General features: G+C 43.2%; 1 protein-coding gene across 8 annotated transcripts in view; it reads right to left on the reverse strand.

Annotated features, from left to right (window-relative positions):
* The window catches only part of LOC115199754 (multiple C2 and transmembrane domain-containing protein 1), a 213,760-nt gene that overhangs the window by 103,052 nt on the left and 83,796 nt on the right, over positions 1 to 26,912 (reverse strand). For all 8 annotated transcript variants that reach the window (XM_029762162.1, XM_029762161.1, XM_029762159.1 and 5 more), the window contains exon 2: positions 7,528 to 7,645. In XM_029762162.1, coding sequence (XP_029618022.1) covers positions 7,528 to 7,645 — 118 coding nt within the window. The remainder of the gene's footprint in view (positions 1 to 7,527; positions 7,646 to 26,912) is intronic.

The raw sequence follows: 26,912 nt of genomic DNA on the forward strand, positions 1-26,912 counted from the left end.
AGCCTTCTGCTCTACACTGCCTTTCTCCTTTCACGGTTCCACCCTCTTGTTATCAAAATATATATATGCCATTTAGAAAATAATACATCAAAACAACGGCCTCTGAGCATCATAGGGAAACCATACTTATATATCTGTGATCAGCATGGTAGCACCATGTGCCTTATGAGGCCTTATGAACTGATTCTATGACCTCCGTCATGTTCTGATTTTAACTCAGGCTTGACCACAAGAGACTGGACAAAGGACACACAAACACACACACTATTTCTCCCTCCCTCCATGGCCACCAAGGCTAGCGCCAGGAGAGGGAACAGGGATCCAGTCATGACAAGGAGCAGGTCTTGAGCTATGTCAGGAGGAGGGATGACGCCATTGCTCTGGCTCAGTGACATACAGTAGACCTGGCATGGGCTTCGTGCGCAGAAGACCTGAGGGGATGAGGCTTTGGATGAGGCTGTTCTCTATTTTCTCTAAGTTCAAGAGGGAACTTGTAATGAATGACTGCAACAGTGGTTTTTATTAGAATTACATTATGACACATTTGGTATTATCTGGATATTAAATTGGTGAACGGTATTCAATATTTGTAATGAACGGCACTGTTAATCAAGACAAGCCAACGAGCCGACAAGACCGTGAATAATTTAATGAGAAGTCATAACCAGATAATTACAATTCCACATAGAGACTGATGATGTCGTCAGATCCCAAAATAATAAAGATTGGCATACAGTGAGGTTGGGTTGGGAAGAGGTAGGCTACTCAAAAGCCCGTTAAGACACAGACATGCACTCACCCACCCATGTGAGCACGCAGGCCTGGCCACCAAGTCCGTCCACCCAATACACCGCGCGATTGAGATCTAGCTTAGCAGGTTTATTTATCGATCATTTTTACTTTTGTGAAATGTTCTGGTCTGAGAGAGGTCAATAGGAGAGTTCAGTGTGATAAATCACAAAACCTCACAAAGAAACGCCACATAAATCACAAAAGAAATGGTACCCAATCATTTCCAATACTCCTCTCCTGCTTTGAGGCCCAGGCAGTCATGCCATGGTCTGGCTGTCAGATTACCTGTCAGGGTTGTGTCATTTATGAGGACCTTAGTGAAAGCAGGGGCCAGCAGCTCACTGAGGCATTTCATTAGCTATAAGGAAGAAGTGGAGATCTGGTCAATGGCAGAGTCTTAAAACCCATCACTCCAGAACAAACGGCAGTGGCAGCCCTACGCTCACAAGCTAGATTTATGTCTGAGTCGAGGCTGTGCGGTGTCTCCCATTTTCCTGCCCGCAATCTCTCTTCACTGTGCCATATAGAGGAATGTATGGATTGGGCGCTCCACAGGGGAACTCTATCATGAGAAAACCCCATTAACACACACACACACACACACACACACACACACACACACACACACACACACACACACACACACACACACACACACACATATATATATATACATACCACGGCTAAGGGCTGTATCCAGGCACTCTGCGTTGCGTCGTGCTTAAAGAAGAGCCTTTAGCCATGGTATATTGGCCATATACCACACCCCCTCGTGCCTTATTGCTTTATATATATAGGCTACTATATATATGCACATATACATACATATATATATACATACATATATATATACACACATATATATATACACATATATATATATATATATATATATATATATATATATATATATATATATATATATATATATATACATATACATATACATATACATATACATATATATACATATACATATACATATACATATACATATATATATATATATAAAGCAATAAGGCATGTATATGTATATGTATATGTATATGTATATGTATATATATGTATATGTATATGTATATATATATATATATATATATATATATATATATATATATATATATATATATATATATATATATGTGTATATATATATGTGTGTATATATATATGTATGTATATATATATGTATGTATATGTGCATATATATAGTAGCCTATATATATAAAGCAATAAGGCACGAGGGGGTGTGGTGTATGGCCAATATACCATGGCTAAAGGCTCTTCTTTAAGCACGACGCAACGCAGAGTGCCTGGATAGCCGTGGTATATTGGCCTTAGCCGTGGTATATTGGCCATATACCACAAACCCCCGAGGTGTCTTATTGCTATTATAAACTGGTTACCAATGTAACTAGAGCAGTAAAAATACATGTTTTGTCATATCCGTGGTGCACGGTGTGATATACCACGGCTGTCAGCCAATCAGCATTCAGGGCTCGAACTACCCAGTCTATAAATAAATATACACTTCATTATCATTACGCCAACCCAGATCCATACATACATCTGTGCTCCAACCCACACAAACATATCCCTCAGTGAAAGTATTTAATGCTAGCCAAAGATTTTCCTCCGTTTTCTGTTACTGCATACCCACAAAATGGTAGCGCTATTGTTACAATTGCCTTAGTAACATATTTCATAAGATCTGATAAGCTGGTTACCGCAGCACTGAGATGCTATTAAAGTGATGGACATCTGAAGTGAGGGGACCATTTACACTGGTGTATTAGTGAAGAGTGGTTTGAAGTTGTCTGTGTGGATTACCCTGTAGTGCTCTTACGGCCCTCAAGCGCACGGGCACTATTGGCTGTGCTTTCAATTCTGCAACATCCCGACACAAGAGTCATGTTATCACTTCATGCGCCACCTGTACACCATTTCTCACCTCCAAATAATATACAGAGGAGAACCCATCCTTAAGCTCTGTCTCCCCCTTCGTCATACAGTTAGCTCAAACATGTATCTAAGAGGACAAGTTCAACCAGCTCCATCTAACACATTCTATCCTGGTCAATGGGCTTTCTAACGCAGCGAGGAGGGCTTAGCCACGGCCAGAACACTGTCTGAGCAGTAACCACTACTCAATCAGCGCTATGATAACGACAGAGTAGACGACATACTTCTCATTACCACCCTCTGAGTCCTCTCTCTCGTAATATGGCCAATGACTCAGGCCCCTGCGCAGTAAAGAAAATACACAGTGTAATAACACGTCCGTCAATTTGTCAAGATCATAAGACGAATTTCAGTCATTTGGTGTGACTTAGCGGTGTGATGAGAATAGTAAAATCCTCGAGCAGATGTTTTGTCACCTGCTCTTGACACCCAAAGCCGTGATGGAACAGAGCCCTGGCATGGAGTCAGTGTGAGGAGTGGTAATGTCACTTCGCACCACATTATACAGTACTCTAGGCTCATTTGGACATGCTCAACAGCACAGAATGACATATCTCTTCGCTCAACAGACTCACACTAAACCTGTGACTTTTCACTGACGACTGTGGACGGACATTTCCATGGATGGTCTGAAGTGTCCTCTCTCAGACACACCCTCACGAGTAGAGATACTGACCACACCGTCTTTTTCCCACCTGTTCTCCACCTCACAAATCACCTCCTTAATTATCAGCCTCAGGGATGGAGAGATTGGGCAATGGAGGGATAGAGGGATGAGGATATTGGCAGGGTAGAGGGAAAACGCAAACAATAGAGACCTGTGTGGTTAACAGTCCCCATCGATGAAGTAGCAAAAAATCCACACAATTGCAGAGAAGGATCATTTATTTGTGTGCTAGGTCCTGCATATTTTTAGGGGTGGCAGGTAGCCTAGTGGTTAGAGCGTTGGGCCGGTAACCGAAAGGTTGGTGGATCAAATCCCAGAGCTGACAAGGTAAAAATCTGTCGTTCTGCCCCTGAACAAGGCAGTTAACCCATTGTTCCTTGGCCGTCGCTGTAAATAAGAATTTGTTCTTAACTGACTTGCCAAGTTAAAGAAGGTTAAATAAAAATATTCTGCCTGGGTTAGAAACATGACATGATGTTGAACAAATACAGTAACCAAATCATCTATCAAGGTGATGAAAGAGACATGGAAGGACATTGGAAGAGCAGAGCAATAACACAGCTGGATATTTGAAAAGGGTAATTCCTCAATTGAGGGTAATGACACGGCAGAAGAACAAAGGACAGTGGAAGCGTGAGTCTACATGGCTGTCTGTATAATATGAAAGACAATGGGAAGGAGACAAAGTTCAACAACTCTCTCACGATGCATGTTTACTGGACTTCACTGTCTGGCCATAGCATGAGCTCGCTAAACGGTTCTTGCACTTGGGTCGAAACTGTTGATATGCTCATATGACATGAAAATAGAGGTCTTTGGCCATGCCTTTGAAAGAACAATGCATATGCAGAAAAGTAACCCCATACCTACTGTAAAATGTGGAAGGAGATCTCTGATGTTATGGGGCTATTTTGCTTCCACTGGTCCTTGTTAAGGTCAACGGCATCATGCACTTAACCAAGTACTAGGACATTTTAGCCAAAAACCTGCCAGGAGGCTGAAACTTGGCTGCATTGGGATCTTACAGCCAGACAGTAACCCCAGACACACATCAAAATCACCTAAAAACATCATCGTTGACCCCCCCAAAAATCTACATTCTAATACAAATAAAAAGGCTGTGTGGAGGGTTCTGTATTTTTATCAGAGCACTTAGAGCATCTCCTCTCTCAACTGTCCCTGAGTGGTGGATTTCCCCAGCAAGTTCCTCTCCCCAGGACAGACACACACACACACACAAACAACTAAATATATGCAGGTGCATACATACAGACACACACACACACACATGCACAACACGGAGGCACCCACATACACACGCAGGCACGTACTGTATATACACACACACACACGCACGCACGCACGCACGCACGCACACACACACACACACACACACACACACACACACACACACACACACACACACACACACACACACACACACACACACACACAACCAGAATGTAAGCCTGAACCTGCATATAAACTTCCAGTATATCCAGGGAATACAGCCTCTCCAATCACATGCCACCTGAACCCAAGCCTCTGACACAAATCCCCACACACCCTGACTGCATCCAGAAACCAAGCCTTCACAACAGAAATAGTATAACAGGAAAAACACACTCACTCAAATGGTTTAATCAAAACGTTTCGACAGCAAGAATTCTGACGCCCCACTCCCATTACTTGTCCGGTCTATGCATCAGTTGTGTCCAACCCAAAAAACAAGGTGGACCTTTCCCCTTTTCCTAACTTCATCTAGCATCTCTGTAGAACACACTCAAGCAGACAGACAGAGAGATGGTGATCTAGTCTGCCGTACCACTGCAGGTATAGACTCCTGCCACTGTAGCCTTGTCTTTCATCTGAGGTGAAGCTGGTTAGCAGACCGTGACAAGGCCCACTGACACTCCCTATCACCCCCCCACCAAGCTGGCTCTCGACAAGTGTGTGACACCTTTTTCCCCCGCTATCACCCATCACCCATTGACAACCAACCCAATCCCCTGGGAGAGAACAGTCACTGGGGCCTTACCCGGTCACATCCATGTAGTGCCTCACCAGAGGTTGTCATTAAAGGCTCACAATCGGTGACAATTTGGACAGGGGTGAGTGCATTAGGCCTAGGAGAATGACGTATTATCGATGAGTTACGTGACAAAGAGAGGTTGCTGGTCAATTGTCAAGGAGTGGAGATCTATGAACATACACAGACAGACAGACACGCGTACGTACACTAGGACACATGCATGCCCAATTGCACAAACACGCAAACAAAGCCCATAAACCCATACAAATGGCTGGATGACTTTACACAGTAAGGAAAGAGAGAAACATAAGCTAGGAGGATGCTCTACTGCTGTTTCCAAGCAGGCCAGGCTGTTGCTATTGAAAATTAGTGAGAGGTACAGCCTGACGTCTCAGTCCGCAGTAAGCTGGGCAGTGCCATGCAGCAGCACAGGATTCCTTGTCATCTCTGGATTAGTGTATATATTTTTCTCCTCTATGACAAGTCCAACAGATGACAAAGGCCTGAAGTCTATGTGGGGAGGAAAGGGAGGATCAGGGAGAATTATATCCCTCTCCTCTTGTCAGGGGGTCCCATTGGTTTCTGAGACCAATGCTCACTCGCTGGCACGACACACACACACACACACACACACACACACACACACGACACACACGCATACACACACACACACTGATGATTCATGCCTGGACTGAGATAGATCCGGGCTTGGGCTGAAGCCTGCCAGACACCCAGGGAGGAGCACCTCTGAGGACAGAAATGTGCTACTTCTCTTCGAAAGACTGTCGTTGACACGTTGTAAGAGAGCACCTAGGGTTTCGCCTCTATCGATTCCGTATGAGCACGATCATAAAAAAGAAATGGTTATTTATTTTTACTACAGTATCCCTTTATGGCTTTAGGGGAGAGGATAACCCCATCCTATAAAAACTGAAAAAGACTTGGAGAATCTGTAAGAAATACAACAACTAAGTACTGTGTCTGTTTGCCACACAGACATACACATCTCTGTGCGTTCGGTTGCATTCCACTGGCACACATCATGAGCATTGCATTAACAGTCATCCCATTAGACTCTGGCTGCAATCACAGGGAGTGTTCAAAACATTAGGAACACCCACTCTTTCCATGACACAACTGACTAGGTGAATCCAGCTGAAAGCTATGATCCCTTATTGATGTCACTTGTTAAATCCACTCCAATTAGTGTAGATGAAGGGGAGGAGACAGATTAAATAATACTTTTTAAGCCTTGAGACAATTCAGACATGGATTGTGGTTTGATTCTCAAGAACTGCAACGCTGCTGGGTTTTTCACGCTCATGATTTTCCCGTGTGTAATAAAGAATGGTCCACCACCCAAAGGACATCCAGCCAACTTGACACAACTGTGGGAAACATTGGCGTCAACATGGGCCAGCATCCCTGTGGAACGCTTTCAACACCTTGTAGAGTCCATGCCCCAAAAAATGTAGGCTGTTCTGAGGGAAATGGGTGGGGGGGCGTGAGAGAGAGTGAGAGACTGAGAGCAAGAGAGAGTGAGAGAAAGACTAAGCAGGCCTGCCATAGCCCTTGTCATAGCACTTACTAATGAGACCAATTCTGTCCACTAGCAGCACAGAAACAAGGCTGAAACAAGGCTGAAACAAGGCTGGCTAGCAAAGAGACAATCACAGAGCTGTCTCCTCCAGCACAGAGACAGAGGCAGGCTGGGGAGAGAGCGGAGGCTGGGGTGTCACTCAAGGATTGGTCTCACCTTCCCTGAGAAAAACATTCAGTTAAGTGTAGCTGAACTCTTACTTTGAGTCTACACAAAATGTGATTTCATTCATTGGAATTGTACATTCGTAATAAAGGTGTCTGTTACAAAATAGAGAAACAATTAGTCATAACCATCCAATAAAGTAAAACATCAATTGCGAGTTTGAGAATGTGTCAATGCATGACATTTGTTCTCACTAACTCCTATTCTCCCTTACCTCTCTTCTCATACCTTGAAAACTGAAGAGAGCCCTCAAAGAGAGAGAGAGAGAGAGCGAGGGAGAGAGGGAGAGACCCCAGTAGTAGTTCGTACCTCCTCTGTCCCTGATGGCGAGGTTGTGTCCTTTCTTCAGTATGATGTCCAGCTGGTACATCCCTGGGTTGGTAACAAGGGCGGTCTCAGCATTACTTGGCTCCACGATGTTGATGCCCTGCAAAGAAACACACAACAACTAGAAGTTAACCAGACACTCTCATCCACTACGACACACATAGTGACTTCACCAATGAAAATCAAAGAAATGGAGGACACCGCTCATTGGATATGTCGTGTGTGTGCTGTGTTAACTGGATTAAGCTATATTTTATGACATCACTGGGTAAACTCTAGACCTCAGTGTCTCCAGCCCTGAATTCTGTTTTGGGGGACTTTGCGCTACGCCTAAGATTACATCTAAGGGAAACACTGAGGGCCGGTTTCCCAGAGTATGAACATTCAGTGAGTGACCACAGATTCTCCATTGACCATGATTTTTAGTCCAGATTTAGGCTTAATCTGTGTCCCTGAAACCGGACCTGGCTGTCTGTATCCCCATAGCCAGGCCCTGACTGTGACCCTGGATGTCCTAAAACAGGCCCAGCTCCCCCCGGGGCTCACACTGCTGCAGCAAGCTCATTAGAAGGCTACACTGTGCTGGGAGGTCTGCTAGAAGCTAGTCTCCCCCTCACTCTCCCTCTACTCCATTCGAGACGCCTGCCCTGCGTGGGTTTCCCTGTCACGTATCGCCAGCTCTCTGGGTTTGAGATGCTAAGAATAGCCTGCCCTGGCGCTAGCATCATCCAGGCTGTGACGAGAGAGAGAAAGAGAGAGAGAGAGAGTTCTCTGACTAGGGTCATGTTCGCACGTAAGGCGCTTAGGCTACACAAACACTAGTGTTTCCCCTACATGCTTTTAGCATTTATACAATATTTTTTTATTGTGAAACAAACAAGAAAGAAGACAAAAAACTAGAAAACTTGAGACTGCATAACTATTCACCCCCCCCCCAAAGTCAGCTGCAAGTATCTTGGGGTATGTCTCTATAAGCTTGGCATATCTAGCCACTGGGATTTTTGCCCATTCTTCATGGCAAAACCGCTCCAGCTCCTTCAAGTTGGATGGGTTCCGCTTGTGTACAGCAATCTTTAAGTCATACCACAGATTCTCAATTGGATTGAAGTCTGGGCTTTGACTAGGCCATTCCAAGACATTTAAATGTTTCCCCTTAAACCACTCGAGTGTTGCTTTAGCAGTATTCTTAGGGTCATTGTCCTGCTGGAAGGTGAACCTCCGTCCCAGTCTCAAATCTCTGGAAGACTGAAACCGGTTTCCCTCAATAATTTCCCTGTATTTAGCGCCATCCAACATTCCTTCAATTCTGACCAGTTTCCCAGTCCATGCTGATGAAAAACATCCCCACAGCATGATGCTGCCACCACCATGCTTCACTGTAGGGATGGTGTTCTCGGGTGATGAGAGGTGTTTGCATCAGACATAGTGTTTTCCTTGATGGCCAAAAAGCTCAATTTTAGTCTCATCTGACCAGAGTACCTTCATCCATATGTTTGGGGAGTCTCCCACATGCCTTTTGGCGAACACCAAACATGATTGCATATTTTTTTTCTGGACACTCTTCCGTAAAGCCCAGCTCTGTGGAGTGTACGGCTTAACCTCTCTTGGGTAGGGGGCAGTATTTGACGTCCGGATGAAAAGCGTGCCCGTAGTAAACTGCCTGCTACTCAGGCCCAGAAGGTAGGATATGCAAGTTAGTAGTATATTTGGATAGAAAACACTCTGAAGGTTCTAAAACTGTTTGAATGATGTCTGTGAGTATAACAGAACTCATATGGCAGGCAAAAACCTGAGACAAAATCCAACCAGGAAGTGTGGAAATCTGAGGTTTATAGTTTTTCAAGTGATTCCCTATCCAATATACAGTGTCTGTGGGGTCATTTTGCATTTCCTAGGGCTTCCACTAGATGTCAACAGTCTTTAGAACGTTGTTTCATGCTTCTACTGTGAATGGGAAGAGAATAAGAGCATATGGAGTCAGATGACTGAGAAAATGACATGAGCTCAATCGCACGCGCTCCCACTAGAATTAGGTGTGTTCCTTTTCATTTCTGAAGACAAAGGTATTGGAGGTAATGGAGGTATTTGGACATAAAGATGAACTTTATCGAACAAAACAAACATTTATTGTGGAACTGGGATTCCTGGGAGTGCATTCCGATGAAGATCATCAAAGGTAAGTAAATATTTATAATGTTATTTGTGACTTCTGTGGACTCCAAAATGGCGGGTATCTGTATGGCTTGTTTTGATGTCTGAGCGCTGTACTCAGATTATTGCAAAGTTTGCTTTCGCCGTAAAGCTTTTTTGAAATCTGACACAGCGGTTGCATTAAGGAGAAGTGTATCTATAATTCTTTGAATAACAGTTGTATATTTTATCAACGTTTATGATGAGTATTTCTGTAAATTGATGTGCTCATTCACCGGAAGTTTTGTGAGGCAAAACATTTCTGAACATTACACGCCAATGTAAAATGGGGTTTTTGGATATAAATATGAACTTTATTGAGTAAAATATACATGGTTAGTGATCATCAAAGGTTAGTGATTAATTTTAGCTGTATTTCTGGTTTTTGTGACGCCTCTCCTTGCTTGGAAAATGGCTGTGTGGTTTTTCTTGTCTAGGCGCTGTCCTAACATAATCTAATGTTATGCTTTCGCCGTAAAGCCTTTTTGAAATCGGACACTGTGGTTGGATTAACGAGAAGTGTATCTTTAAAATGGGATATAATAGTTGTATGTTTGAGAAATTTGAATTATGAGATTTTTGTTGTTTTGAATTTGGCGCCCTGCTATTTCACTGGCTGTTGGCGAGTGTGTCCCGCAGGTGGCTAGCATCCCACATACCCCAGAGAGGTTAAAGTGGTCCTATGGACAGATACCCCAATCTCTGCTGTGGAGCTTTGCAGCTCCTTCAGGGTTATTTTTGATCTATTTGTTGCCTCTCTGATTAACGCCCTCCTTGCCTGGTCCGTGAGTTTTGGTGGGCGGCCCTCTCTTGGCAGGTTTGTTGTCGTGCCATTTTCTTTCCACTTTTTAATAACGGATTTAATGGTGCTCCGTGGGATGTTCAAAGTCTCTGATATTTTTTTTATAACCCAACACTGATCTGTACTTCTCCACAACTTTGTCCCTGACCTGTTTGGAGAGCCCCTTGGTCTTCATAGTATCGCTTGCTTGGTGGTGCCCCTTGCTTAGTGGTGTTGGTACACAGCCAAGAGAACACAGGAGTGGCTTCAGGACAGGTCTCTGAATGTCCTTGAGTGGCCAAACTTGAGCCTGGACTTGAACCCAATCGAACATCCTTGGAGAGACCTGCAAATAGCTGTTCAGTGACGCTCCCCATCCAACCTGACAGAGCTTGAGAGGATCTACAGAGAAGAATGGGAGAAACAACCCAAATACAGGTGTGCTAAGCTTGTAGTGTCATACCCAAGAAGACTCAAGGCTGTAATCGCTGCCAAAGGTGTTTCAACAAAGTACTTTGTAAAAGATCTGAATCCTTATGTAAATGTCATTTTTCAGTTTATTTTTAATACATTTCAACCCCTCAAAAAATCTGTTTTTGCTTTTTCATTATGGGGTATTGTGTGTTGATTGATGAGAAAAAAATATATAATAATACATTTTAGAACAAGACTTTAACGTAACAAAATGTAAAGGGATCTGAATACTTCCGAATGCACTGTAATACACTGAGTACACCAAACATTAGGAACACCTTCTTAATATTGATTTCCACCCCCCCTTTTGCCCTCATGTCACAACTTCCGCCGAAGTTGGTCCCTCTCCTTGTTCGGGCGGCGGTCGCCACCGATCCACGTTTCATTTTCCATTTGTTTAGTCTTCATTGTACACACCTGGTTTCCATTCCATAATTATATTGTTCCCTATTTAACCCTCTGGTTTCCCCCTTGGTTTTGTGCGTGTTTGTTTGTGTTAAGTTGTCTCGTATATGTGAGGATTATTGTCTCCTTCTTGGAATATTGTTTTTGAGTAAAGTTACGGTTATTACTCATCTCTGTGTCCTGCGCCTGACTCCGCCTTACCTGCATCACCTAGACTCTTAACACCTCAGAACAGACTCAATTTGTTGGGGCATGGACTCTACAAGGTGTCGAAAGCATTCCACAGGGATGATGGCCCATGTTGACACCAATACTTCCCACAGTTGTGTCAAGTTGGCTGGATATCCTTGGATGGTGGACCATTCTTGATACACACGGGAAACTATTGAGCGTGAAAAACCCAGCAGCGTTGCAGTTCTTGACACAAACCGGTGCCCCTGGCACCTACTACCATACCTCATTGAAAGGCACTTAAACTTTTTGTCCTGCCCATTCACCCTCTGAATGGCACATATACTCGGCTTCCAGTACATCACTGGGGCCAAGCTTCCTGCCATCCAGGACCTTAATAACAGGCAGTGTCAGAGGAAGGCCCTAAAAATTGTCAAAGACACCCTAGTCATAGATTGTTCTCACTGCTACTACACTGCAAGCGGTACAGGAGCTCCAAATCTAGGTCTAAAAGTATTTTAAACAGCTTTTACCCCCAAGCCATAAGAGTGCTGAACAGCTTTACATTACCCCTACCTACTGTACATGTACATATTACCTCAATTACCTCGACTAACCTGTACCCCCGCACATTGACTCAGTACCGGTAACCCCTGTATATAGCCTTGTTATTGTTATTGTATTGTTGCTTTTTTGATTTTTTTACTTTAGTTTATTGAGTAAATATTTTTTTAAATTCTTATTTCTCTTTAAACTGCATTGTTAGTTAAGGGCTTATAAGTAAGCATTTCACACCTGTTGTATTCAGCGCATGTGACAAATAAAATGTGATTTGATACACAGTCCATGTCTCATTTGTCTCAAGGATTAAAAATCTGTCTTTAACCTGTCTCCTTCGCTTCACCTACACTGATTGAAGTGGATTTAACAAGTGACATCAATAAGGGATCATAGCTTTCACATGGAAAGAGCAGTCTTCCAAGTGTTTTGTACACTCAGAAGACGTTTTAATCCAAAAGCGACTTACAGTCACGCGTGCATTTTTATTTATATAAGGGTGGTCCCATACGTACAAAAAGTATCCTCAACAGCTCAATCACGTGAATTCACACTCGTTATCACTGCTTCTTATCGAGACCTTCAGATCGAGACCTAGAATTTCCATTCAGTTCAGCCCACAGCCTCACACTGTGCACCGAAATACCTCAAAGTGGCTCTTGAAGTTGATTATCTCACCGGATATTAACTAAGGATATCAATTCCTACTCAGGGGATTATTCTTCATACCAGCACTGTCTTTACAAAGGTATTATGAGGTACTGTGGCCTCGGGGGGACTGAGTGTATGAGACTGTCATTCCTCATGGTAGTGGCAGGTCATTTCCACTCTGTGCTACCACTCCTTCATGTCTTTCCTCATTATTAGACCACTGATGACAAACCTCTCAGCTGGTCACACAGCCACTGTATTCTGCTCAGCTCTCTGCTGTCCTCACCACTTGGACCCCTGGAAGAGTAGCTACTGCATGAGCAACATGCTAACAAACTAAACCAGTCACTACTTCTCCCCTCTGCATTCACTGGGAGTCGGGCCTTGCCCAGGAGTTGTTCCTGACCATGTAATCTGCCTGGGGAAAACTCCTAGCCCTAATGAGCCACTGTGATTCCCTAGCCTCTGGCTAGGACTGAGCTGGACTGAGTTGCAGAGCTTGTTAGCATGGGGAGGTGCTGTGTTGTAATGTTGTTGTTGGACAGGAAAGTGCTGCATTGAAAATGTTTTTGAGAATTGAGGTGTATGATGCACGTGGCAGCTGATTTGGATAAGCACAATGGCTTATTGTTTCAATGCAGCCAGGTGCCATGGAAATTCATTTGCATCAGTGTGCGTGTGTGTGTCTGTGTTTTTGGACTTTAGAGATGCCATTGATCTTTTATCGCATAGTGTAATGATCAATGCACAACTGCCTCAGCCTCATGTGGACATTATTTCCGATGTGTACAAAGGCTCTTTCCTTCAAGTTATCTGCGGGAAGAAGCTGACTGAACCAATCCCACTCAGGTTTGGCATAAAAACAGGCGTGGAGTGCTGCTAACTTCCTCCTAGCAATCATCCAGTAGCTAAAATGGCTATGCCAGTGTGCCCCAACCCATGTGCAGTCACCGAATCCAGTACAGGGGTATGTAAATGACGCTCAGGTAAGTTTCATGTTTCTGGTGGGCGGGGGGGGGGGGGGGGGGGGGGGGGGGGGGGACAAGTTGAGGAGCTTGTCCATTGGGCTTTCAACCTGCCTGCGGTCATGAAGCTAGAGGCTGTGAGAGAGGTGGCCTTAGCAAAGGTTCAACATCTGTTTGCCAATGTGCACATCCCACAGAAGTTGCAAATCATTATCTGTTCTGTGTTTTACACACTGAGTTAAATGTAATGGAGTCTGTTGCACATGTTGTTAATGGTTGCCGTTCATACAGTACTAAGATGTGTACATTGCAAAACATGACCGATTTGTTGACCTGATAGCTACTGAGGTGAGACAGGTCTCACAAATAGCACAGATATACAAAAATTATTGTCAGAGGAGCCTGGTTTGAAGTTGATGGTGTTAGGTTCTTATTTTCAGAGTAAATGACTCTAGAGACACTAGAGAAGCTTAACCAAGTTTAATTCTAATAGAGAAGCTTAACCAAGTTTAATTCTTCCCAAAGGTTCTGTACAGCTGTATTCAGTCAGCAAAACATTTCTCACCATCACAGTTATATACATCCCACTTTAGGACACTCCTCCTTCTCTCGCCAATCCTTATATCTTATGTGTCAACAGGAAGAAGGTAACCAGATACTAAACCCTGATTACTCCCTTAAGGGGAACTGACCTCACCTCCTGACCTCAACCCCTCCTTCCCCTAGTCCACAGATGTCCATCTGTCTCCCCTATCTCAACCGTTGTTCTACTCCCTTCCACCCAACACATTCCAACGCTATCTGTCTTCCCACAGAGAACCATTCACTTCGGACCTAAACCCAGATTCTTTCACTCTTTCTATTCTAGGCTTCTTCTCTATCATTTATTTCATATCTCAATGTTCAAAGTTTAGCCGATTCCAACAATGGTAATGTGTTTTCTTGTATGCCGAATAAGCCAGATATTGTTGTTTTGTGGGGGGAAGCCAGAGAGAGACGCTGATTTTGGAGGTGGGCTGCTCCTTTGACTGCTACATGGGGCAGGCCTTTTCCGACAAGCTGCTTAAATACTAGCCCCTCATGTCATGACTGAACAGCCTCGGACATGTCCACAGGCTGCCAGTATGTGGCCTTCAGATTGCAGGCCTACATTAAGAACAACGCGAAGCAGCTATGGGCAGCCTTGCAGTGTGGAGAAAAAGGGTTCTGTTTCCCTAGGTGTCCCTGTCCTTAAATGTTTGACTCCTTATTGTACGAATAATGATTTGTGGATTCAAATAAAATATTTCTGTGTGTGTGTGTGTGTGTGTGTGTGTGTCAGGATTAAATAGGAAGGAACCATGTGTGTGTGGGTGTGCGCGTGCGCATGCACAAGTGTGTGAACAAGTCTGTTTACTTACGCGCATGAACCACAGCATCTGTCAGATAAGAAACTGGTAGTGTAAACAGACAGTTCCTTCTAAGCCACCACTGGCTGTGTATCAGATTCACTGGACTGGACTGGGAGAAGCAGCCATTAATCCATTGCAATCATCAATCCAGCATCTCACTGTAAACAGTAAATACATCTCATCTTCAGCACAAGTCTCACATCTTCATCAAACTAATGAATAGCAACTTTCAACATTAAAACAACGATCAAACGGCAATAAGCACACACTCCACAATTGTGCGCAGCAGTTGTTGATGTTAAATTAAGTCCCATTTCCAAATCCCTCATTACATTTCAGCTGGTACAGCAATTTCTTTAAAGTCAAGCTTGGGAGAAAAGTGCTGGTCGAAAACATCAAAAATTCCATGATGAGCAACTTCTGCTGGATATCAACAGCAGTCAGTCAAACAGTTGTTAGAGTAATTGCTTTGGGTGACTTGACCCCTCTCGGTGGGTCCCTAATGGTTCGGCCCTTCTTTATATTTCCTTTACACAAACATCCTTTTTAATTAAGGAGACACTGACATAAACAGAAGATAAAATCACATGTGGATGTGATAGGATGGAGGTAATAGAAATTTAGGCTCCAGAGAGCCGAGACTCTCTCTAGCTTTAACAACAACTACAATCGGATGCATTTAAAGTGCCTTCAGAAAGTATTCTCACCCTGTGACTTTTTCCACATTGAAATGTATTAAACTGTATCACTAGCCTATACACAATAACACAATGTCAAAGTGGAATTATGTTTTTAGAAATGTATACAAATTAATAAAAATGAAAAGCGGAAATGTCATGAGTCAATAAGTACTCAACCCCTTTGCTATGGCAAGCCTAAATAATTTGAGGATTTAAAATGTGCTTAACAAGTCACATAATAAATTGCATGGACTCAATCTGTGTTCAATAATAGTGTTTAACATGATTGTTTAATGACTACCTAATCTCCACACGCATGCCACACACATACAATTATCTGTAAGGTCCCTCAGTCGAGCAGTGATGTTCAAACACAGATTCAACCACAAAGATCAGGGAGATTTTCCAATGCCTCGCAAAGAAGGGCACCTATTGGTAGATGGATAAAAATAAAAAAGCAGACATTGAATATCCCTTTGAGCATGGTGAAGTTATTTATCACACTTGGTGTATCAATACACCCATTCACTACAAAGATACAGATGCCTGAAGAGGAAGGAAACCGATCAGGCCAATGGTGACTTTAAAACTGTTACAGAGTTGAATGGCTGTGATAGGAGAAAACTGAGGATCAACAACATTGTAGTTACTCCATAATACTAACCTATACTAACAGAGTGAAAAGAAAAGTTACAATTGAGAAGAAAGAAAGTTACATTGAGAAGTCATGCAGAAGAACAGCTCCTGACTTGTTATAACTTTTTTGTTAAGAGCGAGATTGACACGACTAAATTAGCAAAAAATGTATAGGTAATCTAATTGTACAACTGAAGATCAAAACAGGAGGAAAAGATTGACAGAGAGTGAGTAAAAAGACCAATCTTCATCGTGGTAGCTAGCCAAATTCAAATCTGTCAGCTAGCTCACCGTCTAGCTCTAACCGTTTACTGGTGGTAACCATAGCAACATGGCCACTGAGGCAGCGCTAGCATCGATAGTAACGGCAGAGACTGAGAGACTTTCTCCGTTGTTTTTTGAATACCCAGCAGAAATAAAATCAGAGAAGGGAAGAATCAACTTTAAACACCGAATTCTGAGGGAGAACCCAGAAACTTTGTTTGCCGACTGCTCACAAAACGGGACTGTTACAAACCTGCTATTTTACACAGACCACACTACTGCCTGGCATACAGCTGTAACTAGCCATTTCAGCTACACCACGAAGAAAGGCATCTGCAAGGGAAGACAAATCCACATTTTTGAGGACAGCGATAAGGACCAGGAAAACAGGTTTCTGACGGTAAACATGTATCAGAACGGCACTATCATGGTCCAGGGCAGTGAGGCTGCACTCAGCTCTGTTGTGCAGGACTTCCCCACCCTAATGAAGATAGCAGAAAGTAAAAAAGACAAGGACAGCACCCCGACCTCTCCCCTCACCTCAGGCACCCCAACAGCAGGACTATCCTCCCCCCTGCCTGCCTACAACCACCAGAGCCAAGACCACACTACCATCAGCCTGTTGAGAGACAGGCTGGCTCTGTTAGAGGTATGGGTTACTGAGCTGAAGGAGCAGCCCCCCAGCTACACCACCCCCAGCCCAGACACAGAGCTTCTACAGGACCAGATCAACCAGTGCAGGACCCAGCTGAAGAACTCTGTCCAGGAGCTGAGAGAGAGCCTTACCACAGCGCTTGAGGAGGTAAAGGCCACCATGAGGAGAGAGCTAGTGCAGGTAAAGGAGGAGATGGCAAAGGAGTTGTCTGTCATCAAGAGGGTGCTACAGCAGAGAGAACAGACTGTAGAGACTCCCAGAGAGAAGCTGCAGCCCCTCACCACCCCTAACAACCCCACTGACCCACCTTTACCCACAATCCCCCCCCATACCGACAACACTTTACCCACACCCTCAGTCAACAAAGAGGCCCACATAGAGACAACTACTACAGAGAGAAGCTCTCTGGCCCCCCCTGACACACCCCCACACACCCCTCCATGTACACAGGCCCTGTCTACTCCAGCCCCAGACCGAAAACGCACCAATCTGGTAAAACCCACTGAGGTGGCCATCCTCATTGACTCAAATGGGAAATTCATTCAAGAAGATAAACTCTTCCCCCAACACAAGGTGCGCAAAATATGGTGCCCAAAAACACAAGATGCACTCCACATCCTGTCCCAGCCTGACTTTGGAACACCAGGCCACATTATTATTCACACCGGCACCAACAACCTGCGAGAGGAGCAGGAGAGAGTAGGCAGCCTGGTCAACAGAGTAGCAGAGAGGGCCTCTGAGTGGTTCCCCAACTCCCACATCACCATCTCCACTCTGCTGCCCCGCAAAGACTTTCATCCCCGTACCATCCAGAAAGCCAACGCTGACATCACCAGAGGGTGTGGCCTACTCCCGAACATACACATTGCTCACCACCCAACAATCACCCCAGAGCATCTACACGACCACTCCCACCTGAGGAAGCAGACAGTAGGGATGTTTGCCAAGTCCCTAAAGGACGTAGCACTTGGTAGACAAACACCCCATGCTGTACTGGACAGAGGAGCACCCAGAGACCCCTACCAGACCACTGCACCACCAAGGAGCCCCAGGCCCCTTCAACGCCACACCAGACCCAGTGCACCCCACAGGCCCCACCCACCCCCAGAGCATCACCACTTCCATCGGCTTAGCCAGACCAGACCGGGCCCAGCCTATTATCCCGCACCAGACCACCACCCCTACCAGACCAGAGAGGAAGTCCCACAGCCCAGACCTGGCCCCCCTCCACCTCACAGGGCCCAACAGCAGGACCAGCGCAGCTACGCGGAGGTCGTCAGAGGACAGGAGAACCCTGTAGGATTAAGTGAGATTAAACAGCTCCTCCAATACATCTGCACTAAACTGCACTAAACACACACGGACGCATACACACACACACCACACACACACACACACACACACCTATTGTACTAGAATTTACTTGTTCAATGAATAGGAATATTTAACAGAATAACAGAATAAATGTTAGCTGATATCCTGTTTATCTCACTCTTAACAACTTATTAGTTAATCGTTACTGTATTTCTGACTGCTACTCTTTCTTTTTGCAACATGAAATCACTATCAGTTAGCATGTGGAACATTCAGGGTCTAAACTCATCAACCTTTGGTCTGAAGAGTTTAGCACTGGAGTTCAACAAAAATCTGAAAGATGTTGACGTCATCATTCTGCAGGAGACATGGTGTAAGGCTGACGTTGTCACTCACTGTCCCACAGGCTACAGAGAGGTCATTGTGCCATCACAGAAACACAGCTCTGTCAATAGAGGCAGAGACTCTGGAGGATTGATCATTTGGTACAAATCCGAACTACAAAATCTAATTGATCCCCTCAAAATTGGCAAATACCACATTTGGTTAAAACTAAAAAAAGAACTTGTACTGACAGGAAAAGATGTGTTCCTTTGCGCAATATATATCCCCCCCTCAGAATCCCCATATTACTCAGAGGAGATCTTCCCCACCCTCGAGGAAGAGAGGTGCCATTTCCAGGCCCAGGGAAATGTGCTCATCTGTGGGGACACAAATGCGCGCACAGGAACACTACCTGATCTAACGAGCACACGAGGGGACAGCTTTATTACAGGCCATACTGTTTCTAACTATCTTAATCTCCCCCATAGAAACAACAGTGACAGCACCGTCAACAAAAACGGAAGGGATCTTTTGCAGCTCTGTAGAAGCCTGGGTCTGTACTTTGTCAATGGTAGGTTACGGGGGGACTCTTTGGGGAGATTCACCTACTGCTCACCTCTTGGCCACAGTACAGTAGACTATATGATCACAGACATGGACCCTTTCTCTCTCAGCTCATTCACTGTCAAGCCACTAACACCTCTGTCTGATCACAGCCAAATTACGTTGTTCCTCAAAAGAACAGACCTGGAAACAACCACACATTCACAGCCCAGTAAGCTGTACAACATCAGAAATTCATACAGATGGGCCCAAAACAGCACAGAAGAATACCAGAAAGCAACCTGGAACCAAAATATCCAAACACTCTTAGATAACTTTCTGGATACCACATTCACTCACAGTAAAGAAGGCATCAATCTAGCAGTACGAAACATCAACTATATATTCAGGCAAACGGCAAAAGAAGCACAATTGAAATTGATAAAAAACAAAACTAAAAAAATCACAGATGACAACTGGTTTGATGCAGATTGTAAAATTATAAGGAAAAAACTTAGAACACTATCCAACCAAAAGCACAGAGACCCAAATAATGGTGAATTACGCCTTCATTACTGTGAGACTTTAAAACTCTATAAACGTACACTCAGAACCAAAAAAGCACAGTACAACAGCAAGCAGCTGACACTAATTGAGGAGTCCATAAACACAAACAACTTTTGGCAAAATTGGAAAAAACTAAAAAAATCTAAACAAGAGGAATTAGCAATACAAAATGGTGACATATGGACAACCCATTTCAAAACACTCTACAACACCGTTCAAATTGACACAAACGCAGAACAACGCCAAATCCATGAGAAGTTGAATGGATTAGAAAAAGCTATAAAGGACAATCAAAACCCATTGGACTCCCCAATTACTGACCAGGAGCTCTATAAGAAACTTCAGGCTCTCAAATTTAAAAAAGCCTGCGGACCTGATGGCATCCTAAATGAAATGCTCAAACTCACTAGTGCAAAATTTCAATTGGCTATATTAAAATTGTTTAATTTGATCCTGAGTGTAGGTTATTTCCCTGACATCTGGAATCAAGGACTCATAACCCCAATCTTTAAGAATGGAGACAAATTTGACCCTAACAATTACAGAGGCATTTGTGTGAACAGTAACCTGGGGAAGGTTTTCTGTAGTATCATCAATGTAAGAGTTCTAAACTTCCTTAATAAGCACAATGTCTTGAGTAAAAGCCAAATTGGATTTATACCAAAACATCGCACAACTGATCATATTTACACCTTACACACCCTGATAGATAAACATGTCCACCAAAATAATACCAAAATATACACTTGCTTTATCGACTTCCAAAAAGCATTTGATTCTATTTGGCATACAGGACTGTTCTACAAAGTTATTGAAAGTGGTGTAGGGGGTAAAACATATGACATAATTAAATCAATGTATACTGGCAATACGTGCAGCATTAAAATTGGTAAGAAAAGGACAGAATTCTTTAACCAGGGGCGGGGCCTTCGTCAGGGTTGCAATCTGAGCCCTGCACTCTTCAATATTTACATTAACGAATTGGCCACTATTCTAGAAAAATCCTCAGCCCCTGGTGTTAGTCTCCACAATTCAGAAGTTAAATGCCTACTCTTCGCAGATGACCTATGCCTGCTGTCACCCACAGCACCTGGCCTACAGCAGAGCCTGGACCTGCTAGAGCAGTACTGCCAGACCTGGGCCCTGGCAGTAAACCCCAAAAAGACTAAAATAATGATTTTCCAGAGAAGATCCAGATCTCAGGGAATTAGACCAAAGTTCTCAATTGGTACAAAATATATAGAGTACTGTACACACTACAATTACTTAGGTTTAAAAATAAGCTCAACTGGACACCTTAATGAGGCAGTGAATGAACTGAGAGAGAAAGCACGCAGGGCATTCTATGCCATTAAAAAGCAAATTCAAATTGAAATACCTATTAAAATTTGGCTAAAACTAATTGAATATGTCATTGAACCAATTGCACTTTATGGCAGCGAGGTGTGGGGTCCACTTGCAAAACAAGATTTCATCAAATGGGACAAACACCCCATTGAAACCCTACATGCAGAGTTCTGTAAGATTCTCCTACGTGTCCAGAGGAAAACTACAAACAATGCATGCAGGGCAGAATTAGGCCAATATCCACTAATAATAAAAACTCAAAAAAGAGCAATTAAGTTTTGGAAACATCTAAAATACAGTGACCCCCTCTCATATCATTACCAAGCCCTGCAATGCCAAGAGCTGAGCAAAGAAAAGAGTCCCCTCATCCAGCTGGTCCTGGGGCTGAGTTCACAAACCTGTTCTACTAACACACTGAAGCCTCAGGACCAGAACATCCAATCAATCAGAATAAACCAAATTACAACACAGTCAAAACAAAACTACATTGCTTATTGGGAAACACAAGCACAAACACAAAGCAAAATGCAGTGCTATCTGGCCCTAAATCGACAGTACACTATGGCTAAATATTTGACCATGGTTACTGATCAAAACCTTAGAAAAACCTTGACAAAGTACAGGCTCAGTGAGCACAGCCTTGCCATTGAGAAGGGTAGACACAGGAAAACCTGGCTCCCTGTAGAGGAAAGGCTGTGCAACCACTGCACAACAGCAGAACCTGAGACGGAGCTGCATTTCCTGACAAAATGTCAAAAATATAAAACAATTAGAGAGTGTCATTTCCCCAAATTTGAAATCCTTATTCAAGGTTTTAAAGACCTCTCTGATGAGGATAGGCTACCCATCCTGTTGGGGGAGGACGCAGAGAGCTGTGGGTTGGCAGCGCACTACATTGCTGCCTGCCATAAGTTGAGGGACAGTGTCTGACAGACCAATAAACCTGCACATGTCCTCAACTGTATGATTATTGTTATTGTTGAATGTATGGTTATATTGACCGTTGGTTATTGTTGTTACTGTTGTCCCGTTGACAATTTTTGATTCTCATTTTTATTTATTTTTTATATTGTAAATATCCAAAGTAAGCTTTGGCAATATGTACATTGTTACGTCATGCCAATAAAGCGAATTGAATTGAATTGAATTGAAATTGAAAAGAAGAAAGTCTGTACAGAATACAAATACTCCAAAACATGCATCCGGTTTGCAATAAGGCACTAAAGTAATACGGAAAAAAATGGGGCAAATAAATGTACCGTAATTTCTGGACTATTAAGCGCACCTGAATATAAGCTGAATTTTAAAAAAATGAATTTAAAAAAAATTATTATTTTGAACATAAATAAGCCGCACATGTCTATAAGCCACAGGTGCCTACCGGTACATTGAAACAAATGAACTTTACACAGGCTTTAACGAAACACGGCTTGTAACAAAAATAAATAGGCTTTAACCCTTTCACACGTACCATCACACGGGGTGTGATCGTTCTACAGTGGTACCTGAAGCGTACGATCACACCGTGTGATTAGAACACTCATTTAGAACGCTCATTTAGAACGGCCAGTTTCGCATGACGCAACAATCAGCATTTGAGCTGGCCACACTTTTTTTGGGAAACTATATACACAAACACAGTCCTTACAAAGTTATGTCCAGAATGTGAGCAGTTTATTTTTGGATGCAATGTTTAGATATTCACAGAAGTGTATATATAGCACAACACAATCATCCTAACCGGAAAAATGTGGGCTACATTTGTCCTAGCGCTAACTGAGGAAAGATTGACCCAACACAAGCAGTCATATTTTCACATAAACTACAATATGAATTAGCTAATAGCAATTACTATGTATAATTAATCACATCATAGGTGAGCTCACCATTGATCGAAATAATTAGGTAAAACACTTTCTAGAAATCGAAAGTAATCCGACGATTAGTTTCAGCGCGCAGCCATGCATTTTTTCCTCACAGAAACCGAAGATAATAAGAGAAGACAAGATGAGTTTGGTCTGTTTATAGTATGCATGTTGAAGGGGTGTGTCATCTACCGTCATTCACATCCCACCATTCATTTCCAGAAGTCCTCAAAAAATGAGTGAACTCTTACTCACCTCATTTTGTTATAACATCTTTGGTCAAACAGATGATTACGTGAAACCCAGAATGCATTGTATGTCAACAAACATCGCTACACAGCTGGAATTAGCTTAGCTCATCATAATCAGTACAACCTTCAACAAAGTATGTTACACACATAATATGTGCCCATTACAATCTATGCAAGAATCGGAATGCATGATTTGTCACCTAGAATTGAAAACGTGAATAAAACAGTAAATACACAAATAATTACCACACAAAACATTTTCTGATAGTGATTTATTTATACAAATGGCGGTGCAGGCAGTCAATCACAGTAACCTCTTACTCCCAGTCTGAGCCATTCAGTATTGTTGTTGTTATGTAACAATCACATCCTGGAATGGAGAGCACGTTCGAACATCACGTGCATAAAAAACTCATGCTGGGGCGACCGTTAGAGATATTTGGAACTCACACATGAAAGGGTTAACGAAACACGGCTTGTAACAAAAATAAATAGGCTTTAACGAAACACGGCTTGTAACAAAAAATAAAAAATTAGCAGTAAGCTTTAGTTGTCTTTTTGCACTGAGCCAATTCCTCACGCTGCTGTTTCCAACGTCTTATCATCGACTCATTAAGACCAAGCTCCTGTGCAGCAGCTCTATTTCCTTTTCCAACAGCCAGATCAATCGCCTTCAACTTGAAAGCTGCATCATATGCATTTCTCCGTGTCTTTGCCATGATGAGGGTGCCAAAATGACTACCGTAATCAGAATGAGGGGAAGTTGGAGAGCGCTCGATTTAATCTAAACAGTAAACAAAAAAGTTGTTTGATCTTAACCCGTTCGGCAATTTTATTGGTCTAATGAAAGCTTCATGCCGCCAAAAAACTGAGCACGTCACAGAATGTGTTTTTTGGAGAAAAAAAAAATTGAAAGCGGGAAAAATCCACATATTAGCCGCGTCATTGTTTAAGCCGCGAGGCTCAAAGCGTGGAGAAAAAGTAGCGGCTTATAGTCCGGAATTTACGGTACTTTATGTCCTGAAAACAAAGCGTTATGTTTGGGAAAAATCCAACAAAACACATCACTGAGTACCACTCCTCATAATTTCAAGCATGGTGGTGGCTGCATCATGTTATGGTTATGCTTGTCCTCGGCAAGGACTAGGGAGTTTTTTAGGATAACCTGGTTCAGTTTGCTTTCCAACAGACACTGGGAGACAAATTCACATTTCAGCAGGACAACAACCTAAAACAAAGCCAAATAAGCACTGGAGTTGATTACCAAGACGACATTGAATGTTCCTGAGTGGCCTAGTTACAGTTTTGACATAAACCGTCTGTCACGACTTCTGCCGAAGTCGATGCCCCTCCTTGCTCGGGTGGTGCTCGGCGGTCGACGTCACCGGTCTTCTAGCCATCATTGATCAGTTTTTCATTTTCCATTGGTTTTGTCTTGTCTTCCTACACACCTGCTTCCAATCCCATTCATTACATGTTGTATATTTAACCCTCTGTTTCCCCTCATGTCCTTGTCAGTGATTGTTTGCATGTTATGTACTCGTGTATGTTGTATCGGTGTGCGACGGGTTATTTTTACCCATGTTATTTTTTACGTTGGTTTTGGAGTTCGTTTTTTGTTAATAAAATTACTCCAGTTTAACCAAGTTGGTTTCTCCTGCGCCTGACTTCCCTGCCACCTACACACACGACTATGACACCGTCTTGAAAATCTATGGCAAGACCTGAAAATGGCTGTCTAACAATGATCAACAACCAACTTTACAGAGCTTGAAGAATTTAAAAAAGAATAATGTGCAAACATTGTACAATCCAGGTGTGCAAAGCTCTTAGAGACTTACTCAAAAAGTTCTCCAAACTATAAGGATAGGTTGTTGTCAGGCACAGCTTCAATACTCTGCTGCATTTGTATATTTCACAAGCTAACGCAAAGAGAACATTATTGTTTTCTGTGTACGTGTCACGGATCCCTCCGGGAACTGTCATTACGCACACCTGGTCCCCATTTCCCTAGTTGTAATTGTTTAAATGTGCCCTTTTGGTTTCCATTGGGCTGTTGATTTTTGTTCCAATGTCCGTTGGTCGTGTGAGTACCTGTGCTGTGTTGTTTTGGCTTTCGCTCCGCTTGTATTGCGCAGATGATTTTGGGTCTCATCACATGAGGTATTATTGTGCGCTTGTGTTATTTATTCGAGGTACTCCTCGCTCTTTTGTTTGTGTCTCAACCCTGTTTTTTGCATACGTGTTTGGTCTTCGTCCCCGTGCCTTTACATGGCACGCTGTAATTTGGGTGAAATTAAAAACCCTATTATGCATTCCTGCACCTGTCTCCCGATCCTTCATGCCAACGTGAAAGTATTCACCCCCTTGGCATTTCTCCTATTTTGTTGCCTTACAACCTGGTATTAAAATAGATTTTGGGGGGGTTTGTATCATTTGATTTACACAACATGCCTACCACTTTGAAGATGCTAAATATTTGTTATTGTGAAACAAACAAGAAATGAGACAACTTGAGTGTGCATAACTATTCACCCCCCCCAAAGGCAATACTTTGTAGAGACACCTTTTGCAGAAATTACAGCTGCAAGTATCTTGGGGTATGTCTCTATAAGCTTGGCACATCTAGCCACTGGTATTTTTGCCTATTCTTCAAGGCAAAACTGCTCCAGCTCCTTCAACTTGGATGGGTTCCGCTTGTGTACAGCAATCTTTAAGTCATACCACAGATTCTCAATTGGATTGAGGTCTGGGCTTTGACTAGGCCATTCCCCTAAAACCACTCGAGTGTTGCTTTAGCACTATGCTTAGGGTCATTGTCCTGCTGGAAGGTGAACCTCCGTCCCAGTCTCAAATCTCTGGAAGACTGAAACAGGTTTCCTTCAAGAATTTCCCTGTATTTAGTGCCATCCATCATTCCTTCAATTCTGAACAGTTTCCCAGTCTCTGCCAATGAAAAACATCCCCACAGCATGATGCTGCCACCACCATGGGGATGATGTTCTCAGGGTGATGAGAGGTGTTGGGTTTGCGCCAGACATAGCGTTTTCCGTGATGGCCAAAAAGCTCAATTTTAGTCTTATATGACCAGAGTACCTTCTTCCATATGTTTGTGGAGTCTCCCACATGCCTTTTGGCGAACACCAAACGCGTTTGCTTATTTTTTTCTTGAAGCAATGGCTTTTTTTCTGGCTACTCTTCCGTAAAGCCCAGCTCTGTGGAGTGTACGGCTTAAAGTGTTCCTATGGACAGATACTCCAATCTCCGCTGTGGAGCTTTGCAGCTCCTTCAGGGTTATCTTTGATCTTTTTGTTGCCTCTCTGATTAATACCCTC

Source organism: Salmo trutta, chromosome 9, assembly GCF_901001165.1.
Source record: "Salmo trutta chromosome 9, fSalTru1.1, whole genome shotgun sequence".
NCBI classification, from domain to species: Eukaryota; Metazoa; Chordata; class Actinopteri; order Salmoniformes; family Salmonidae; genus Salmo; species Salmo trutta.